Source organism: Antrostomus carolinensis, unplaced genomic scaffold (assembly GCF_000700745.2).
Source record: "Antrostomus carolinensis isolate BGI_N321 unplaced genomic scaffold, ASM70074v2 scaffold4566, whole genome shotgun sequence".
NCBI classification, from domain to species: Eukaryota; Metazoa; Chordata; class Aves; order Caprimulgiformes; family Caprimulgidae; genus Antrostomus; species Antrostomus carolinensis.
In genome coordinates this window covers 12,126-34,993 of record NW_010321033.1, presented here as the reverse complement: position 1 = coordinate 34,993, position 22,868 = coordinate 12,126, and the positions used below count along the sequence as shown (strand labels likewise).

At 39.1% G+C, this 22,868-nt stretch overlaps 1 protein-coding gene across 1 annotated transcript in view; it reads right to left on the bottom strand.

The window, feature by feature from the left end:
• Positions 1-22,868, bottom strand: part of NPNT (nephronectin) — a gene marked incomplete at its 5' end in the record, with an annotated part of 50,261 nt that overhangs the window by 15,994 nt on the left and 11,399 nt on the right. The window contains 7 exons of the mRNA XM_029085390.1: positions 94-420; positions 2,363-2,485; positions 3,695-3,829; positions 9,018-9,137; positions 9,941-10,060; positions 15,013-15,105; positions 17,537-17,629. Of these exons, the coding sequence (XP_028941223.1) occupies positions 94-420; positions 2,363-2,485; positions 3,695-3,829; positions 9,018-9,137; positions 9,941-10,060; positions 15,013-15,105; positions 17,537-17,629 (1,011 nt within the window). The remainder of the gene's footprint in view (positions 1-93; positions 421-2,362; positions 2,486-3,694; positions 3,830-9,017; positions 9,138-9,940; positions 10,061-15,012; positions 15,106-17,536; positions 17,630-22,868) is intronic.

Genomic DNA, 22,868 nt, shown 5'->3' with positions numbered 1-22,868 from the left:
AAGTGCTCCAAAAAACCCAAACAGCACAGTGCCTGCTTTCACCTCACTGCATCTACAATTCTGATAAATGAAAGGGTATGTAAAATTACTTACTGAACACATCTCCTCGTGGTTTCTGAGGATCTAGATGGATCCTGTTGTCATGTGTAGTTCCCTGGGAAGATGTAGTTTCAGTGGGAACATGTGAAGGCTCTTCAGTTGTTATTAGAGGAGTTCTTTGTGGTGGTAGTGTAGGTCTTAATGTTGTAGGTTGAGGTGGTGTTGGAGGTGGAGGCCTCGTCACTGGCTTTGTTACTGGCCTTGTTGTCACTGGCACATATCTAGTGGTTGGCTTTGGTGTCAGTCGAGTTGTTGGCCTGGGTGTAGGACGAGTTGTTGGCCTGGCTGTAGGTCGAGTCGTTGGCCTCGTCACTGGCCTTTCTGTAACAACAGCAGGTACATATGGTGGTCTGAGGGGTTGCCTTGAGCCTCCAATTTCAGGAATCCTATTGATTATACCACTGCCTCCCTTAGGGAGTGTGCTGTTGCCCTTGAGTATATGATAAGGACCAGGTGGTTCAATCATAACATTAGGAATAACTGCAAAGAGAATCAAAATGGGACCAAAATGGACATCTGAGTCTCTCGCTGGAGAAACTTAACAATATATTTCATTATGACAGAGAGAGTCTTTGCTGAAATAATTTCTCTTCTTCTGAATGTTTCCACTAATTAGAAACATGCTTTAGCATCAGCACTGCTGAATTATCACATCCCTTTAGATAGTATTTCTCATTTCTCAAACAGCAGTTCAGAGATGATTTAGAATGACTGAAGGCCAAGAGACTTCCATACCCAACTCCTTCTAAGCATCAACTCTCTATCAGAGTTGGCAAAACTTACCCAAAAGCATTGTTATTAAAAAAACACAGACAGGAAGATGTGTGTTAAGCAGTTTGTACTCAGGAGTGGAGGAAAGCTTAGTAAGACTCCAATGTTACAACCATTTTGGTCAATGTTACAACCATTTTGGCAGATACCTTTGGCTTAAGAAAGTTACCTTTCACATCTCTTTACTACTTCTAAACTTTTCTCCTTGTCAATAAGCATTAATCATTTAATGGAGATTGAACTTAAGCCAATAGCCTTTATTTATACCTTTACCTTTACTAAACACCAGGAAACTAAGTAAATGGCATTTTTTTCAGCCTCCACAAAAAGGAGGTGAACTGAGCACCACCCACACCACTGTGACAGTGCTTACAGTACCATCTCCCCAAATACTTCATAAAGAAAGGACAACAAACTTTAACTTGGCTTCACAAGGGGAGTTTCTGCAGACATGAAACACAAGAACATCTGTTTTTTTATTTATAATTTTCTATTTGTTAATAAGCATTTTATATCTCACTGGAGATCTCAAAAGCCCCAATCAGAACACTAGTCATATATTTTGTCTACAAGTGTTTCAAGTATAATACAGTTAAAATGAAGAACTAGTGTTTGTTAAATGATTAATTGTTTGGTGTTAGCAGGTAAAAAGGTTTTTTCACTGGCCACCTCTTTATTACTATTCTTCTGAATACCCTGCAGTTTTTACATTATGGTATATTAAAATATAAAATATCAGGACTATGTCTCAGTGTAATACATGTGAAGTGTGTCCACATACAATTGCAAACACTCAGGTTGTAAAAGATCACCTTAGCCAGGCCACATTACCATGACAGCTACAGCCAAAGGCACTAAGTCTGCAACGGTACAGCTCTTTACAGAGATCAGTGAGTCACCAAACACCAGAACCCAAGTATGAACACAGGGTCCTTGAAAAGACTCAGATGTCAGAGAGCTGCACCTCTGAGGGATGTCAAATGTCGGAGAGCTCCAATGGCTTACTCTGTACCAAGGGGGATGGCTGCTTCTCCCAAAAGAAAGGTGAGGGAGGGAATTGTCTAACAGGGAATTCTTCCAGAGAAATCCTCTTTCTTGGCTCTGCTTGCGTCTGGGGAGCAGGGGGAAGTGGATAGGGGAGCTGCTGAAATGGGCCAATTGTGGAGTGTACATAATAAGAGGGTATGAGTAATATGTACTGTTAGACCAGACCTACCCTGCTTACTCAGTTGTTCTCATCCTGGAGCAATCTCTAGAATCAAGCTGTGAACAGGGAGAGGTGAATTTCTTTCTAATTATGAAAATGTCTCAGGGAGAGGTATTTTTACCAGAGCATGCTAAGACTCAGAAAACTCTGACTACATTCCCCGGCCCTTTATTAAGTATTAAAAATAGTTAAGAGAAACTGAGCCTGACAGTGCTGTATCTTAAAATTTACAACATGGGACACATTTAATTTCAGAATTCCTTTTTTAAAAGGATCATTACATACCTATGCAGTTTGTTCCATTGTCTCTGTACCCCTCTTTACACTTGCATTTGTAGGATCCTGGTGTATTGTAACATCGTGAAAAACTACCACAGTGATGGTGGCCAAGGGAACATTCATCTATATCTGCAACAGAAAGTTACATGAGAAAAAAACATTTACATCAAAGAAACTTGACTCTCTGCTTATCCCTGCAAAAACACAAACAGTAGTATGATCATCTGGAAAAAAATATTAATTTTAAAAAAATTAATAAAACTGAATTGCCAGTGGGAAAAAGAAGACTGACAGTCACAAGTCAATGCGGTGATACAAATGTTAGGGTAAAAGGAACTCTGGTATTGCTTAGCTTATACCTTAGCATCAGCTTCAATGATGTGCTGTGGGTAGATTGCAGTTGAGATCATGAAGATCACAATTTTAACAACCACTTCTTAAAGGTGATATGACAAGAAAAGAAAAACTGAGTGTATGAATATGCACGTTCTTAACCACACAGGTATTAACTGAATTTTTCATCAAATGCTTCCTCTATTGTACATCTCTCTAGATGTTTCTACATCAAGTAGGAACTTCTTGAAACATCTTATATAGCATTTCCATGTTTGTTATTAGTGATGCAAGCAAAAATCTCCAAATTCCAGTGCTCTGCATAGAAATTTATCTCCAAAAAATATACTTAAACAAACACAAAGCAATGCCTCATTGTCTCTACATGATCCTTATTTCAGTGAGAGGATCACAACCAGTCGAGGACCTGGGAAACTAAGACAGTGGGATCTGGGAACATCTTTGTCGAAGTGCATACAACAACTGCATTCTAGTCTCATGTCCAGACAAAGACGGGTTATTTCCCAATTCCTGCTTTTTCCCCACCTGTCTGCAGGAGAAGGAGAGTTGGGCAGCCTGGGTTGGAAGGAGCTGGGGTGTGCCCTAGTCACATTTTCTTATCTGGAATCTTGGGGTACGCTTCAGAGCACACCTGCATTACAGCTCAGACATAGCCTAAGCTCACACACTGCTCCACACCTACAATTGCCTGTGCACAGTGAAACCTCTGGGGACAAAAGCTTTGGAAAGGGATTCCTGGGCTCATCAGCTCTGCTCTCCCACTAGCTTCCAAAGGAAAACCAGTTACAAGAATGGGGGCCAAACATATGCTTTCTTTTTCACAGTCTATTTCTGTAATCCACCCTTTCCTAAAATACAGATGCAGTGCAACCTAAAACAACCTGCTTCCAAGCCATAAAAAATAAACATTCCACTTTAAACCATTAATTTCAGTTTACAATACACAACTCTATTACATGCACATAACAAATATGTTGTTGTTACCATGGCATTGGTATTTGCCTCCGATGTACATTAGATCAAAGCCTTTATGACACCTGCAAACGTAGCTTCCAAAAGTATTGACGCAGTGCCTAAATCGTGGACAGATAACTCTCCCAGTAGCACATTCATCAATATCTGTGGAAACAAAGGAACTGTATTATTCTTAATAGCAGTTAAAATACAATCTATACTATTAAATTAAGCTGGTTTTCACATAATTAAAAACTAAAGAAGAATAGCCAGGTATTTTTGATGAGGTCCTTTTGGCTACAAGCTGGTCAGCCAGCAGTAATACCTGAGCACTTCTGGCTGTGCCATCTTACTTCAGCTCCTGGTCACTCACTCAAATCTTCACACATCCTGCCAGAAGCCTTTACAAATACTGTGAGTGACAAGAGATGCAACGGCGTATTCAGCTCCTGGTCACTCACTCAAATCTTCACGACTCCTGTGCCAGAAGCCTTTACAAATGTTGTGAGTGACAAGAGATGCACCTGCATCACAAGCATTGCTACTGAATTTGGAATGCTTGCTCTATGCTCTTGCCATCCTACTATCCTCCTCCTTGGAGAGGAGATGTTCCCTAATTCCCCACATAACACACAACAGCTTCTTCAAGGCCTCAAAACACTCATCCTTAAAACTGTAATGGTATTTGTCTGAAGAAAAGCTATTTTGTGCTATTTGTAGAACTTGCTTTTGTCCCACTGGGTATAAAGAGAGCATCTGGATTTACAGGCAAGGAATAATAATAAAAACTAGTCCAGTAATTATTCTTCCAAAACATGCTTGAGTTATTGTTCCTGTTGCACAGGTCACATGTGTACATTCCAAGTACATCACCCTGCAGTAGGAAGTGGTTCTTTTTAAAAAAAAAATCTCAGGTGTCCCTAATCCATGATCTGCCCATTGAGCCTATCAGGAAATTTTCATCTGTTCAGGACACACTCTAAACAAAGAGAGTTCAAGCTAATACCGGGGGTGCAGTATTGCTGGTCTCCTACCAGTTAGTTACCACAGGCCAAATGCTTTTTGAGTGCCTGCTCTTTGCAGTCTCTTACCCTGCACAGTGCCTGCGCTGAAGCTGACCCTTCTTTCAGAGACCTTCTTTCAAGGTGACCTAAGTGACCTTAAAGTACCTCTGATGCGCTGAGATACATGGCTCCCATTTGCCCTGTCAGGAGCTCCCAGCAGGACCTGAAGCAGTGCTTCAGCAAGCAACATCCAGGCAAAGACAGAGGAGTGGGAAGACACGGGTGACGTTCAGTAAATGTCTGATGTCCCTCACCTCCCAGAAGCTGCTGTTCTTCACGCTGACTACCAAGCCAGGCAGAGGCCCAGGGAGCAGCCGATGCTCACCCAGAGCTGCTTTCACTGTCTGGGAAACTCTCAAGTGAGGTCAGGCTGATACACAAAAGCTGCTTGTGCTACCACTCACTTGGTAGCACTTGGACACCAAGCTTAAGCCTGCTGAGTGCTTGAACCCTAGTTCTTCACTGAGGTAGAGACCTGGCGTGCACAGCTGCCTCTGAGGCACGCCACTCCTGACATTTGTTGCTTATCTACAGGGCACGGTTCAAGCCTTTGCTCTGCAGCTCTCTCAGGCTCTTGATCTATGGGAAAGCAAGATTTTGCTCTCCACGCAATTCTTTTCCCAAAAGGAACACTTCAGCTGCAGGTGTCAAGAGTGCAAAACAAAGCTGAGTGATTGATGCCCTGCTGCTTGTGAACAGGGCAGAGGGAAGCCTGAGACTCTCGCCCAGCACAGAAAAGATGTTACCACAAAACTGCTGGTCGCTTAGGGCAGCTACCTGAGGAAGGGGAGATGTAGCTTCAAATTCTCCAAGCTGTGTTTCCCACAGCCAAAAGAAGTGACCTAAAGCCATGAATTACTGGCTGGATGAACTCTCCCAGTAGCTCCTGCTGGCGCTGTCCCACTCCACATGAAGGATTATTGAGGACAGCAAGGATTCAACCCCTCAGCTCCCACACTCCAGGCCCCCCAGAATAACAGCCCTCTCACTCTCAGACAGGAGCACTTCTGCAATGCTGCTGTAAGGGCCTGAATGAGAAAGAAAATTAGGCCAATACTGGGCACCTCTCCACATGCCTCAATCCCCCTATAAATCTGCCTCTTAGTTTGAATCTATTATTGATGGTTTAAGGTTTGAGTACATTATTAACAGTTTTACAAATTCTACTGTGTTCCTTACAGTCATTTAATTTACAAACCACAGATCTCTACTCCTTACTAAAATATTATTGCAAGGTTGCAAATTTCAGACTCTTTTGATTTCAATGAGTTAGGGGGTTTTTTGTTGGCTTTTTAAAATTTTTAATCTTTAAACCACAACTTCAAAAAAAAAAATCCAGTAAGAAAAAGATTAGCCACTGAATATACTCATCAAGGCATGGATTATGTTCTTTAAAACTTAAAGGAGCTTGTCCTGCCTTTTCCTCTGTCCATATTCATGTTTTTGCAAATTCCCACAAGGCAAGAAGTATGTTAGATAATGAGAGCATGGTAGTGGTATTGTTTAACTTTCTAGGCAGTTATACATCCTAGGGATACAGAACTGAACTGCTAATCAATAGGCTATTGAAAAGTCACACAAAAATAATGGAAAAAAGTAAGTCTACTGCTTGCATTTAATACAAGAGCTGGGTGGATGCTCGTTACTGGTGGGAAAACCACTTTTTGATCATTACCTAGAAGATGGCATACAAGTGCTTACGATTAGTTTCCTGCAGTTTTCAAACAGTGCAGTGACTGTGGCTTCTTTCAAGTCCATGGACCCACGCCAATTCACACCTGGGCCCACACAGGGTAAGGCTGTTTTCCTTTGCCTGCTGCAACATGCTGCAGCTCATGCCTGCTTCCTATGAAAACCTGGGCATGAAGGGGTGATTTGTATTCTGATCTCAGCCTGGTCTGCCCTGGAGGTGCATGCCCAGACCTAGTGCCAGGGAACTACAGTCTTGCTTCTCTCCTGCTATGAGTATGATCATATTACCAACTCAAGCACTAAACAACTATGAGATTGATTTTTAAAAAATATTATTGTCAAGTTTACAAAGCCATATTTTCAAGTTTCTATACACAACCAAAACAACTAGAAAGAATTTATTTTACAGTGAAAATGATTATTTTCAGTCCTCAAATAATTTCACACCTTCTGAAGCTGAAATGTGTATACTGCTAATTTCATTAAAGGAAAGTCCCAATCCAAATAGCTGTCAACACTGCTTGATTTATTGATTCAAGAATCATTAATCAATTAATTAGTCAATTAATCCATATTTTCACTGAATACTTTGCTGAATTCTTTGTCAGTTATTTAGTTTATATGATTTACATTCATAGCCAAATTGTTTGGTGGCTCTTTACTGATTGACTGGAAAGAACATTTTAACAAAAGAATGATCAGCACGGGTTAAACTAAGAATAGAATAATGCCTAGAGGAATTTCCACCTGTACTAAAAATAAACATTACATTCCCAGCTGTCTTTCAAACTCTCCTCAAACATGGATTTCATGAGCTGCAGCCAATGCACACTTTTTTTTTTACCATCACCTACATTTCTATTTGTACTGCAGCAATACCCAGACCCTTGCTGCAGATGACAACCTTCCCCAACAGTGATGGGCTTGTACACCTGTGAGGAACAGGCACAGTCTTAGCCCCAAATAGCTTAAATTCCTGGGAGGTATTTACTGGTTTTAATACAACTCAAACTTGATAGAGAAGTAACACAAGAAGGGTGCATGTCACAATCACTTGTTACCAAAAAAGGGGAGTAGAACATGTTATGACCCATGAAGGGCAGGCATCTCTTGCTGTGACTACCTTCTCTGTATTGTACAAGACTGCTCTGAATTTTTTGTGGACAATTTTTAAAATAGGTTATGAGATCAATCTGAACGATGCACACTCAGTTGAAATGAGGGTTCACAGTTCTTCACCTTTCTGGGAAAAAAAGGTCATTTTTTGAGAACTACACTGAAGAACTGCAAGAGCTTCATATAACTGGTTTGAGGACTAGTCTTTAGCATTAGAGGTGCACTTTGTTTATTTATTCACATATTCACAGTATGAAGTTTGCCTGAATATACAAATGGACACCAGGAGAATCTTTCAAGTATTTTTCTAGCAAATTACCATCCTTGGTATAACTTCCTTGAACTTACACTTAAAATCACTCAGCTCACCATGGTATGGCACAAGTCTCTTCCAAGGATCTCTGTCTGCCATAATGTCCACAGCATGATTAATCACAATTCAATCCTTTCACCATGTGACAACGGTGGGTTTTTTTCTCCTGTCCTACCCATTCTTTTGCATACACAGACATGCCAATCATGCACTTCAGAAAGCCTCTTAGAGCTGAGCCTCCTCCTCACATCAGAAGATCTAGAATTTGTCCCTTGCTCTGTCAACAAATTCTTGGTCAGCACAGGTCAGCTACTTGGAGAACCACCTGCCCTGTGGACAGCCATGATACCCAAATGGACAACTAGGGCATCCACACTCACTTATATGCTCTCAGTGCAAGTGTTGTTACTGGTTATGGAATTGTAGCGCTGCATAGAATATAAATAATAAAATCACTGGAGCATCATATCCACTCAGGATGTATAGTTAATGACTAATGAAACCACATGTCACACTGTTCTTCAGACCATAGTAGAGTGTGGCACGATACAGTCTGATTAACCATAAGCACCTTTTCCACATTCACAAACGTGGGAACAAAACATTTCACCAGTATACAGTCTGAATTCCTGAGTTTATTTTAACCTGGAGTTTTCACAGTATGGAAGAAAGACAGTAGCTTCAATCCCATTAATATCAGGAGCAGGCACAGACTTTCACCTCAGCTCAGTATAATCTCAATGATTTGCACAAATTATCCCTCTACTCCCTGAGCCTAGGCACCACCTTGTTAGGTATGAGGAAGAGCCGACCTCCCCATTCTTTTTTTTATGCAGGCAGGTATTTTGGACTCTGTTAGCAGTAGCTTAAAATGACCCAGTAACAGGAGTGGTAAGGGCTGAGGGCTTGGATGCCAAGCTGCCCGTGTGAGTTTTTAGCAATCAATGAAACTTGCAGGTCTGGAGGAAAACACTGGCAATCTCTGACACAGATCATTTGAGAGCACTTGAGTAACAGGCCTAGTCCAGTTCTTATTAGTAAAACATCTTTAAACTACATGTAAGATGAATTCTAAATACATCTGATAAATTCTCCTGAACTGTATTCAGTGTAAGGATAAAAACATCCTGGAGAAAAAACCCACTTAAATCTACATTTGATCACCTACCTATGCAGGTCCTGCCATCAGGCCCCAGCTGCAGTCCTGGAGAAGGACAGCGGCAGCGTACTTCCCCCTTCAGTACATCACAGCCATACTGACAGTTTGCCATCGAGCAAGAAAGGGCATCTAGGGAAAAATAATGTAACATATTTAGATAAGGACTCCAATCAGTGCCAGAAAATGACTAAAAACTTTGGAGAATTAAGATGTTGTATAATTACGATAGAAGTGGAAAAAAGCTTGTTGAATTTGACAGGTATCTATTCAGGCTTTAAAGAGCAAATGCATATGCAGTAAATTTATTCTTTCCACAAATTGCATCTCTAAGTAAAAAAAATAGCAAGTTGTGACATGGAATGCAGCCTCCATGAGGTATATAAAGCCCAGTATGTACTATAAACCCTCCTGGACAGTACTGACATTTTAAAATAGCAGCATCTTTAATTAACGGTAATTACTCTCCCCTTCTCTCCGTCCAGACACTCAAAATATCCACTTTTATGGGAGCAAGTAGGAACCTGATCTCCAGAGAGACGACAGTACAATTTTATACCAGTCAAACAACCAACATCTGCAGCTTTAATGATTTTACATTCATAAGAATATAATACAGCAGAACTGCAGGTGTCTTGCTGCAATGAAAACCGCAAGCACTTGTCCTTGAAGGCCAATTAACAGTGATTTACAGCACCGAAGAATGCTTCTGGGGAAATTTGTAATAAAACTAATAAAATCAAAATATTTGCTCTTGTTTTGTTCAGCCTAATTTCATTAGAAAAAAAAGAAGCTCATCTTGTGCAACTGCCTAATTTCCAGCAAGATTAATCTTTTACTTTGGGACTTATCTTCATTTCATAAAAGTCTCCCAGGGAAACCCAAGCAGGGATCTTGAGGAGCTTGAAAAAAGCAATCAACAAGCCTTGCCGTACTCGAGCACGTTCCATCTGGCATAAGCATGTAGCCATTCAGACAGTAGCACTTGTAGCTGCCATAGGTGTTCATACACCGGTGTTTGCATGGCCGTGGCTTTAGTCCACACTCATTTAGATCTGAAATGAAGAGTACAAAGGAAGGGGTGGGAAAATAAAACATACAAAGTATGTGTGAAAAAACTACTAGTTCAAGTTCCTGGAGAAAGAAGGAAAAAATTACAATTAGCTTCTTATACACAGTCCAGCTGATAGCAAGTGTCCAGAATGTCCTGCATGAAGCACTGTTCACCCCTCCAGCCAAGTGGCATATTTTCTTCTGTTTCACAGACATCCTTTCAGAGATGACAGTATTAGCATCAGATTAATGCCAACAGAAGTTTCATTAGGGAATGCACAAGCTCAGCCTGCCCATATCTTGCCACTGTTCATATTGATGCCGTGTCCAGGACCAGCCAGAACTCTGGAGGAGGAGGGAGGAAGCAAATGTCACTGCTGCAATCACTATCAGTGATTCCGATAGCGATTCAGTGATTCACTATCATGCTTCAAAATCAGTTGCAGAGGAAGGTAGGAAAGCTGATGCTAGCCTACTTTAAACAATCTCACAGAGAAAATGTATTCTTTACCATCTAGAAAATGCTGGGAAAAAAGTATCTGACATCAATGACATTTGTCAAGGACTATCCATGAAGGCTACTATTTCAGATTTACAATTTAATATAGATTTCATTACTTAAACTGAAAATATTCAGTCTACAATTTTCTTATTAGTAGATAAGGCTTCTAACAAGAAATAAAGATTGAGTGAGCATTTCCTTTAGAATTCTCTTCCAAGAATATCTGTTGGTTTTATCTGGGTAAACCAGAATAATTTATTACTTAGTTATTTGTGTACTGATGAGTAAACGAGACAACAATGGTGAAAATAATAAATCTATTCAGAAATCCAGCCAGCAAGTACTTAAACAACTGAGTTACCAACCCTCATCTCTAACATTGCACAACACTGTCCGGAGCTCTGTTAACAGTAAGAGAGTCACTGTTATTTCCAGGAACTTTTCAAAGCTCCACTATTAAGCACATTCTCATCAAAAGTCACCCCCTAATTCACACAGCAGAAAAGTAACCTTTGAGGTTCCTGCCGTGTGGTAGACACCCAAACAGGGTTACTACTTCATAAAATGCCAGCTGAGGAGACACATGCTTTCTATGGACTTAGATGTGAAGGCTTAGAGTTAAGATGTTAAAAAAGAAAGAAATATATCTCTGGTTAGAATGAAGTCAGTAATTCTTAACAGTGTTTATGCGTATCATTAAATCTGTTGTCTTCTGACCTACTTTGTTTTCACCTTCATGGGGTCAAGCAAGAGTGAGCATCATGAAGATAAGTATTTGCCCCTCCCCAAAACCCTTCCCCTAACTGACAGATATGACTGTTTTTACTTCATTCTCTAAGGCCTCAGGAAGAGTAGCAGGTTTAGGGATAAGAATACATCCTGATCACCTCTGCTGCAAGATGGTAGTGGTAAGGGACATAATTTTCCCTTTCTTCCTGCAGAAGGTTGAACAAGATGTTTCTAGGAAGCATGAAGGGAAGTGTTTGCTCCTAGAGTGGTGAGGAAGATCAGGTGAGTGTAGATAGGACTTCAGTGAGGAAAAATTGCCAAAATAAGGGCTGGACCTGTGCCTGACAAACAAGGAGTGATGACCATCTCTGCAGTCTTCTTGTGGATCGTGCGTTGCAGAAAGAGCATCCCCTTTCAACTCTCACTCTTTGAGTCTGAAAGCATTTCTGGAGTTGCTAGGAGAACAAACTTTTCCCAGAAGGCACCAATGGCACAAGTGCACCTGCTGGGTCTGACAGAAACAGCTGTAGGAGAGCTACATTTTCTACTGTGAAAGCAGAATCTTCAGCTAAGAGTTGTGACTATTGATAGAGTACGTGCATAGTCAAATGGAAAAGCAGTAGATGATTAGAGCAGACGGGAAGGACAAGCTTTCTTTGTGAAAATCTTTGTGTAAAAAAAAAAAAAACCCTTTACATAAAAATGCTCAACAATAAACAGGTGAAAGCTTGCATTTTTGGAGGCAAACTTCTCTGGGCAGCACAAAAAGCTGTGGGTTTTTTGTGCTATAAAACTTACTACAATTAGGCAGCTCCTGACAGAAATTATAGTTGCATTAACAGATTTATTACACATGCAACATTTCTGTCAAAAAATTGTTAAAGTCAAAAATTCTGTTAGAGTTTGACTTCAATTCATAAAATTATCCCCACAGAGCCCACACTGTTGACTATTCTGAGATTCATGGACATCATTTTGAAGTAAGAGAAAGAAAAAGTTTAGTAAGTCTAAAATATCTGTATTCTTCCTCTTTTGTACAAAAAGCATCACTTTACAAAATAAATGCATAACAGAGCTAAGTTTAAAATACTTCACTAGAAATAGGGGCAGAATGAGGAAAGGTAATGCTGAAATTAAGCTGACAAGACAGGATTTTAACAGTGCCTGTATTAACTTCCAGTAGTTACATCCCACTGCACTTCAGCTCTAAGTTCAGATACTCCCGAAGGCTTTACCCTTAAGAACTGCCTCAATTTTATTTCCAGAGATACAACCACAGATCTAAAGTTGAAAATGATAAGAATTTATGACTGTTCTCAGTTTACCATCTTGCATGACGTATAGATTACATTATGAGCCTTAAATAATGGGATCTTTCTATAGGACTCTGACTACCACACCACCATTTGGCACAAAATATTCTTAGCACAGAAATGAAAGTTCTGGTATTGCCAAATAGACAGCTATTAGTAACATACTTTGAGAATAACCTGATATTAAAAAGTAGGCGCAATCAACTGTATTAGGATATCACATCACACACTTTTCATTTGTTGAATTTTTACTAAATTATTTCTATTGTCTTCATTTCATCCTATTTCTGCCTGTGAACAAATGCTGTGAACATCAGCTTTTGATTCGCATCTTAAAAGACAGGCTGAAAGTAAAATGCCTGTGCCTTGAAAAAGTTCAATTTTTTTAACCTTGGCTGACGTAACAGAAAGCTAAGGTCACGAGGCAGCAGAAACGGGCTGCTAGCACAACTCCACTTAAACCTAAACCTCATGTGTCACAGGTTTTCACTTTTTCCTTTGAAATTATTTATTGAGAGAAAGATGTTTTTAACCTTATGGAGTCAGAATGAATGCTACTGTTTAGGAAAACAAGTACTGGCAGTGCTGTGGCTGCTTAAGAGAGAAGCCAGCCTGCAGAGAGGTTAGGCATGTTCGAGCATACTGCTCAGCCCATTTTATTTTCCCCAAAACATAATTTGTCTTTTTATCACCAGTGTAGACAGTCACATACTCAGAGACTACATGACAAGCACCACTCATTTTCCTAGGAGGCACATTGTATGACTACTGGCAGGTCCTACTGGTTCTACATAAAGGCCTGTATGAATACACTGACAGCTCCCTTGATCCACCCCTGTGCACCCATAATCTGCAGCAGCGTGCTTCCCCAAGAAGAGTCTGGACGTACTGCACATGGACTGGGGGAGCGCTGAAACGTTCCTGCTATTTATATACTCTGTCCGTTTGTGTGCTTCTTGTTCCTTAAGTATTTTTTCAAGAACAGGTTCAGGCTGATGTTAGCAGTCAAAAACACAGCTGTAGCAACATACATCTTAAAAAATACTGGTTACTTATCAATTGTGTATTTCAAGCAACATCTATGAAGACATCTCAGTATAAATATCTATGCATCAAAAGAGGAAATAAGAAAACAGTAGAAGTTTCCTCTAAAAAAAACTAAAAACTATGACTTACAGAGTCAAAGGGTAGTAAAAATAACACATCGTTTTTCTTTCTTTTAGTCACTTATAATCTCACACTGGAATTTAAAATATAAAGCCCGACACTATTAAAAAGTTTAACAAATTCATTTAATTTCTTTGCAGAAATGTCCACTCACTGTCCCGCAATTGAGAATTTCACTGTTCAGCCACTTACATTCCCAGGTTGCCTGCAACTGTATAGTCAATGCAAAACCAGCATTCTTAATTTCAAAATAACATAAGACAGTACTGTATATAAAAGCAGACTGACAATTTTGGCTACTATGGAAAGCAGGTCTATAACATAAGCACAGGTTGCTGAGCCCAAGTATTTTATTTTTAAAGAAAAGAAATAAAAATGTGAATGCAAGGAAAGGACAAGAGTGCTACGCTGGCAAATCTGGATGTGACTTCTTTGACTACTGTGCGACACCACACATGATGTGGGATAATGATGGACTTCAGTGCACACTTAACAATGGGGCACTTACTCCTAGGAAGATGTGAAACACTCTGCTATCTTCTTTAATTAGCTCCTGCAGAAGACTCCAGCACTCAGACTTTTTCTGCCTATCAGCTAACTTGGATCAGGCAACACAGAGGTCAAATATTCAATACCAAATTTACTTAGATTTTGAAAACAGAAAACCAAGGACCAGAAACCAAGTAAAAATTTCAATTGATATCATCATACTATAAACATTAGATCAACTTCCATTTACACCAACTACCACCGCACTACCATGTCAAAATTATGAGGAGAGATTTGTATCACCCTCCTAAGAGAGTTTTGTTCACACCACTTAGTCTGATCAATCAACAGCTGCCAAATGCAGAAGTTAACAACCCTCATTTTCTTCAACTTCAGCTTTATGTAAATCACAGTTTGGTCTTTACCTAACCTCATAAACAATTTCCATTGCTCTCACTTTACAAATTATATCAGAAACAAAAAGTGCAGGACCAGAAAGAAGAGCAGAGGAAAGAAACAAAAGCAAGTTACAACCATGAGTATGGAGGAGAGTCAAGCCTTGTCAGAATACAGGCACACAGCATCAAGGAAATACAATCAGTTATTTGCTCTGCATGCTAATGACACGGAGGTCCAGGTTCTGCATCACAGCCATCAGTCTATTAGCCTCCAACTGCTTTGCAAGAAATGGCATTAGTGTTCCAAGCCGTGCAGGTGGAAGGAGCACGCCACTTGAAATACGGGACCATCTCACCCCTTGATGCTATATTACTTGCAGGACGATCCAGGGGGCGGAATAGAAGTGCTTCACTGCTCTGACTGGGTAGACTTGTATATAGCTGCTCATCTTCACAGTATGGGAAGAAGGCATAATAAAAATGAAATTACCAGATCTTTGTAATATACATTACTTCATCATTTAAAAAAAAAAAAAAAAAAAAATATATATATCTATATCTATGAAGCACTGACAAAAATTGCATTACCCAAAGAAGAAGTAGCAAACTTTGCATCACATTCCTGGAACAAACAGGTAAGAGGATAGTAAATTCTAGAAAAGGGGCCTTGTATTCTTTGCATAAAGACAATTTTGCCCAGCCACATGATGTTAACCTCCATATGCTTTATATTGCTAGCAAAAATGACAAGTTTTCAACTATTCTTATTTGTCTGTGAGCACAGACCTTATTGAAGAGCAGGTATCGATTTTCCAATGAACACATTTTGTAAGAAGTGTTAGTTCTGTTTATTATCACTATAAATTAGAGAGCTGGCACAGGGTACTTTTGCTCTTATGCAGAGTCACTGCAATTTAATTGCTGATGATAGCAACATAATAAAAGAAGCATCAGCTAATTCTAATTTCTGAGTGACCTAAAGCGAGGTCTAGATTGCCATAGCATCTGCAGCGCCACTGGAAAGGGACAAGTATCCAGGCATCATCACACAGTCAGGGTTCAACAGTTCTGCTGTGAGGGTGGGTTCTTCTCCTGGACTGGTCCCTGGAAAACAGCTTGATCCAGGAGGCCCATGAACAGATGAGATGCAATGCTTGTTTATCAGTGCTTGTACTCAAAGAACGCCTTTCACCAAGAACCTGAGCACAGTTTACAGCCCAGCACCATTCACACATCCTAGAAAGACTTCCACCTCTTCAGGGGAAGTCCACCATTTCTTCTGCCAACACCATTACTTTCTGTTATTAATAATTATTATTCTAGAATAGAAATGAGAAAGGTGGCCCACAGACTGCACAGGACAGGTGGTATATTAAGGTATAATAACATAGGTCACACTTATCCTGTGCAATTTGAATTTCTTGCCAGCAAAAGACTGCATCCACTATGCACTTTCAGGTCTTATCTTTACATGGAATCAGCATGTCGCAAGAAAGCATACCCTGACTCCAAGAACAGCTCAAGGGTCTCACCATATAATAGAAAAGGTATAGGCTGTAGTCACCTGAACTGGTGTACATTTGGGACACCAGAGTCAGCAGGCCTCTCAGAAACCTCATGCGCATCTGCCACGGCAACTTTGCCACCGATACCATGCAATATTGCCTAATAAAAGGCTTCTTTTAATCATTTATCACCACATTTTTTTCCTTCCTTAGCATTCAGTGGGAAGTGAATAGTTTCATTCAAGACTGCAGCCTCCAGCAATTTGCACAGCATTCTTTTGATATTGTTAAATTAATTAGTACATATAAAACCTGTTGCATATACATATAATGACTGTTAGTTCACTGCACTCTAGTTTCTAAAAAAGTTCCAGACTGACCAAAACAGATGTAGAATAATAAAATCATAACAACCCATCCTTTAAAATGTCAGCCCAGAGTAAAGGGATAAGGAGACAGGATAATTTGAGAGGTGACAGAATTAATGAAACTTAAAACTGAAAAAAACACAACATTAATTTCCACATCAGTTTGGGAAGGATTAGTAAATCTGAAAATAAATACATGTCTATTTTTGAAGAAAATAATTCACTCTCAAATCAACATGTCAAAAGAAGGTTATCAAACATCAGGCTACATTTTTTAACAACAGCATAGTTCTAAATGTCACACTTTTCTACCATACTTCCTCAGAACTCTCAGAAAACATATGAACTTATTCTATAGGTTGAGCCAACTGGAAAAGAGAACAGTCTTATTGAGATATCTTGATACATGAACATGTCTTAGGCATCAAAATCTAATAAATCACGTATTCTTACAATTCTGTTTTATACTCTATAACCTTTATATCATTACATGTTTCGGGGATAATTTTTGGAAAAAAAAGCCACAATGAAACTATATTGGTAATTCAGTAAGAGAACACGTTTCCAACTCTTAAGTACGCACTACCTAGCTAGTTCAGGATTAGAAACTCAAATATGAGAATGCGTGAATGATTTTTTTTTAATTAAACAATATTATTTCACTATCAAACCTGAAAAATGTGACTTTATGAAATAACAATCCTGACAACAAGCTTTAAATAATTTGATCCAGATTCAGGAGAGCACGTAAATACATACTTTACATTAATCTCATTGATTTCACCTGAATGAAAGCATTTTTTTCCCTGTGTTATCCCACTGAAGACATTTTTCTCTCTGTAAATGTCAGTTCCAGTATCAGAACAGCTACAGCAGAAACAGATCTGGTGTATGAGTTCATTACCCTATAAACACACAGGCAACACACACAGCATTTGGGGGGAGAATGATCAATAATATTTCTGTGATTTCAAGAACAAATTATTTCTTGGACTTCACTTTCTTACCTTGGTTGCAGGTTTTTCCAGTGTATCCTGGGTGGCACTTGCACTTGTTTGGCCCAACGCATTCACCATGTTTACATCCTGGCTGGCATATAGCTGCAAAAGAGGAATATTCATTATTTTTCCACTCCAGTCATGGCAGACAGTGTTTTACTTTGCAACAAATAGCAACGATCTAACAAATAGTACAATTTATGTTCCTCCCTTCAGCATCATTACATGCTTCAAATACCACTGTTCAAACATCAGGTGCACTTTCAAAAATAGCCACCAATACACGTGGGGAGAGTGAGACACTTGTTAGTAGTCTATTTTTGTACAACACTACCTTGTGCTGTTTCTGGGACATTAAACCCTTTTAAAAACTAATCAGCAAGCAGGAGCAGGCGCTGTGCCTTCACTTGCTCTCTCAATGTCCACATCTACTATGATTCATGTCATTAAATTTGGTAAATCTGGAACACGCCCCAGCTATATGGAAAATGCGCCCACCAATGCCATAGGTGATACACAAACAAAGCCATCGTTCAGTCACTGACAGGCAGATCCCAGCATTCACCATTTTCCTCTATGACTACAAGGCAACACTCTTTATCCTCTTATTAAGCAGTGTTTTACCTGAATTTCTCCCTTTCAGGTGTTTGGATTCTGGCATGGGAATTACTCCCCCCCTCCCCCCCTTTAGAGGGAAAAAGGACTGGGTAAAAGCAAAAGCAACACTGACTCTAATATGCTGCTTTATCACTGCACACACCCAAGTCACTTCTACTCAGAACATTTCAAACATTTATTACCCAAGCTGCTGAACAGATGTAGTCTCAGAATTTGAAGTCACGGTCTATTCTGCCTTCCAGAGTCAAATTTGCCAGGTAATTTCTAATTCCCCAGATAGAGTATAATTAGAGAACTCCAAGAAATAAAAAGAAACCATTTTTTGTATCTCTCAATATAACACAAACAAAAATAATAAAACAAACCTTTAAAACTTCAATAATAAAACAAGCATTGCTTTTGAAGAAAAATAAGAATTAATGCACAAGTGTATTTTTACTGATGTAGGATTAGCTAACAGGAAAGTTTTCAGAGTGTAACGAGTCCTGCATAACTCTGTAAACCACTTTACAGCTGAAAATTTTAAACAACATTTCCAAGTCTTTTTTATTAGAAATGTCTTCCTATTACTAAACATACTGTTTCAACCTACCGGAAAACTGAAGAATTTACTATGTTCTACAATGTTTTTCATCATTATATGACACAATGCAGACACAAAATTCTGGTGAGCTTACTGTTTAAGCAAGATGGACACAAATGAGACAGAAATCAAAGGGTCACATAACTTGAATACCCTGTAACCAGGACTTTAAGTTCATTTTCTAAACTAACAGTATTGTTTGGAATTTGGAATTTGCAAAGTAACTAACTAGATCCACTAGCTGTAATATTAATTAATCTAACAACAGGCTGTATCATAAAACTGGACGGATTAAGGATGTAATTGAACAGAAACCTGTCAGAAGGCACTCAAAAATGTAGCTTGCATTCTAGCCAAACTGTTCAACAGGGTTGAATTAAACAAACTTAAAACAGAAACAAGATATTAGTTTTGGTTGTGAAAGAACTATGCAAATGCATTTCTGATGTTCTAAAACCTTTTCCTTAAGGTTCAAAGCAACCAGAATCAGCAATCCCCACAAATGCATCCACAGAAGCAACTTTTAGCATAGAAGAAGTTTGCTCCAGTTTTATTATCAGGGCATTGTTTTGTTTAAATGTTAGATTTAGAGAGAGAGAGAGAGAGAGAGAGAGAGGGAGAGGGAGAGAGAGAGAGAGAGAGAGAGTACCAGGGATATACCCCAAGAACATAAAATCTTGGTTTACATCTACAGCACTGCTCTTGACGTATCTTCCTAACACAATGGTGCAATCTCTTTCTGAAAACTCTCTTAAAGAATATCTTAAAAAGCAACAGAGAAGGATGTTTCTAGTTAATGCAAGATTTTTTTTTTCCCAATACACACTGTCAAGAAACAAAGAAATGGGATTCATATTCAGAAACACCTCTCAATTAAAGTGTTGGGGAAAGGTGCTGCTTAGACTACTGTGTTTCAAAATGTATACCCTTGGGTAATGGCCAGATTTGACTGAAAAGCAACCCATACATCATTAAAAACTTATAGAACATTGTATTTGGAAGCAATTGTTGCTTTTTCAGTCACTACAGTCATAAATGGAGAAAAATATCTTCTTTGTGAAAGAGCTCATTTAGACAGGGACTCCTATCTTCCTGACATCATAGACCCAATTGGAATTACAGGTGATGGCAGCAAAGTGAAGACAAGTGAAGACCAACTTCATGACTTTGAATTCACCGGGGAAAACAAAAAAGATGTGATCTAAACTACAAGCAGAGAAATAGGAATTACTATAAATATGTTTTTGAAAGCTTCCATTAAATTTCAACTGCACTTTAGAGAAAATCTGTATTGTGGAGCGTGATACAGTTAGGTAATAATTAGCTTTAAAAACCACAACGCACCATAGGATGAGATTAGTGTGAAGTGTTACAGTTCAGTAGCTGAACATGTCGCAACTTTAGTTTGGCTTTTAAAGTCTTAGTCCCTCCTTCAATTGCATAGACTGTAAATTAGCAGCAGCATCTCAGAGAAAAAAAGATCTTATACTTGAAGACTAAAAGCCTTATAAAATTCAGTACTGACATAAACAAGATTTTAATTTCATTTAGAAATGAGTATGTTCCTCTAATTCAGAAGCCCAAATACATTTGTATTAGGAATTGGATGTTCTGGTTAATTCTTTCAAACAGGTCAGATACCGTACTAGAACAAAAATTAAGTATTAGTATTTGTTTAAAACAAATAACATACAGCTGTCCACAGATATGAAACATGTAACACAGGCCATGTTATTAAATCAAGCAAACAGATCTATGGGATCTTCAAGAGATCGCCTAGTCCAATGCATCTCAACAAACTTAGCTCCACACTATGCCATAATTAATGTCTCATACGACATAGAGATGGATAACTCCTGATCTAGTCTACCTCCTAGTCTCAAGATATAATTAAGAAATGCACTTAAATCACATGACAGATACCTCTCTCTTCTGTTTTTAAAAGTCTCAGTTAAAGGAGATCCCAGCCCCTCAGCATACAGTTCAAGAATCTCTACTACCACAAGGGAAGTTTCCTAATGATTAGCAAACCACTATCCATAAAGTCAAAATCATCATAAAATGCTTTTTTTCCATATTAAACAGGTATTTGTAAACCTATGTTTGCTGTCAAACACTGTACTTGAAGAAATCCTGTTTATTAGAGTACATTCTGTGCACTTTGGTTACTTAAGTATTATGCATCTTATTTATACACAGCTGCTTGAAATTCAATCCAATGCTACAACTGTGAAATTTCCATACACGAGAGAAAAGCACTTTGCAGTAAGTTTAGCAACATCTGTAGCTCAGCCAACACCACAGATGCACCCCACAGCATTTCCTATCAGGAATCAAGTCACCCTCACCAAGAAATTTGTATATCCTCCCATTAATTTGGACAGGGCTTTGCATGGTGTTCACGTGTCTGGTTTTTAGCTGGGACGGGACTACGTTTGAATAGCACTCTGTTTTGGTTTCATGGGATTTGATACGAGAAAAACACTGATAATATACCAGTGTTTTTAAGTGTCGCTGGAAGTCGAAGGACTTTGTGCTTGTTAGTCTACAAGTGCAAGGTCTAGTGTGGGGCAAGGAATATTTAAATTAATAAGCTAAACTGGCATTCAGATATGCCAATGGGCTATTCCATATCATATAATGTCATATTCAGTATATTACTGAAGGTCTCTCTCTTTTGGGGCTTTCTCTCTCTCTCTCTCTGGCTTTTTCTTGGGCTCTCACTGTTCCGGGACTGCGGTTTCAGGATTGTTGCTCCTCTGGGATCGAAGGGTCCTGCCACTGCAGCCTGTAAATGCTCCCTTCTCCAAAGGAGGAGCTGTCCCTGCATGGCAGCAGAGATACAATCGCTGACTCCCATAGGATTCTGTTTCAACATGGTCAACAATGAGAACCAGGTATAAAAATAAGCTTGAGCCTGATTTTCAGCATTTCTTTAAATAGCAGGCAATTATTTCAGCTGATTGGTATGAGTCAGGGCATACACTATGTATGCTGATGCGACTGGGTTTTTTCTTTGAATTTTCCACTTTACTTATGTTCTTTGCAAAATTCAGAATGGAATGGAATGGAATGGAATGGAATGGAATGGAATGGAATGGAATGGAATGGAATAGAATAGAATAGAATAGAATAGAATAGAATAGAATAGAATAGAATAGAATAGAATAGAATAGAATAGAATAGAATAGTTCCGTTGCTCTGCTCACACACAAACACGTGGAGTTTATCCATTCATTTAACACAATTAGACTTGTAAGTAGTGGGGAAAAAAGTTTCCCAACTAATATTCTTTGCACTTTGACAACTAAAAAATTCCCCACAACCAACCACAATGCCCAACAGAATATCAGTTCCCTCTGCTCAACTCACATTTCCAATGACTGAAATAAGCCATGTCCAAGGACTTCAGTCTGCTACGTAATACTCCCCTACTAGGCAAGAAGGAAACGCAGACAGTGGAGAGTTACACTAGGCTGAGAAAGTCGCTCTCTTGCACTCTGAGGGCAATGAAGTCCAGAAGAGTCTGAAAAGGTTGCCAAAAAGAAGCAAAAACTTTCTACTCTCTGTAACCCTGTTTTAAAAAAAGTTAAGAGTACACGTGTATAGACAAGTGCCACTAAAACCAAGATTGCTAATTTATTGTTGAATCAGTATCAACAAAGACCTATCATTTCTACAAGGATTCCTCCCTGCAAGTATTTAAACTGGCACTGCCATCGGGTAATAATGTGGACTGGCATAGAGAGAAAGACATCTTATGCACAGCTACCCTCATCTTTAGTCAACTGCTGCTTATTTATCTAGGCCACAGAATAAACTATAAACGATAACTAAACTTTCCATTTCATTTTTTGCCCAATTCATTCAAGAGATATCAGCAAATAAACTCCGGTCTTATGATTATTCATTTCAGTTTGATCTTTTTAAATTTTTTCTGGGGGGCCAGACGTGAAGATTTGCTCTGTCTCCATTCCCACTGACTTCAATGGAGTCAAGGAGGTATCCTAAAGCCTTTTATTTGGCCATAAATCTAACAGAGTACCTATTTTAAAGGCTGGCAAGAACTACCTCGTCCTCCAAAACAAGATAACAAATACCATATTGTAAATCTCACTTAAACTTCAGGACAAATTAAAC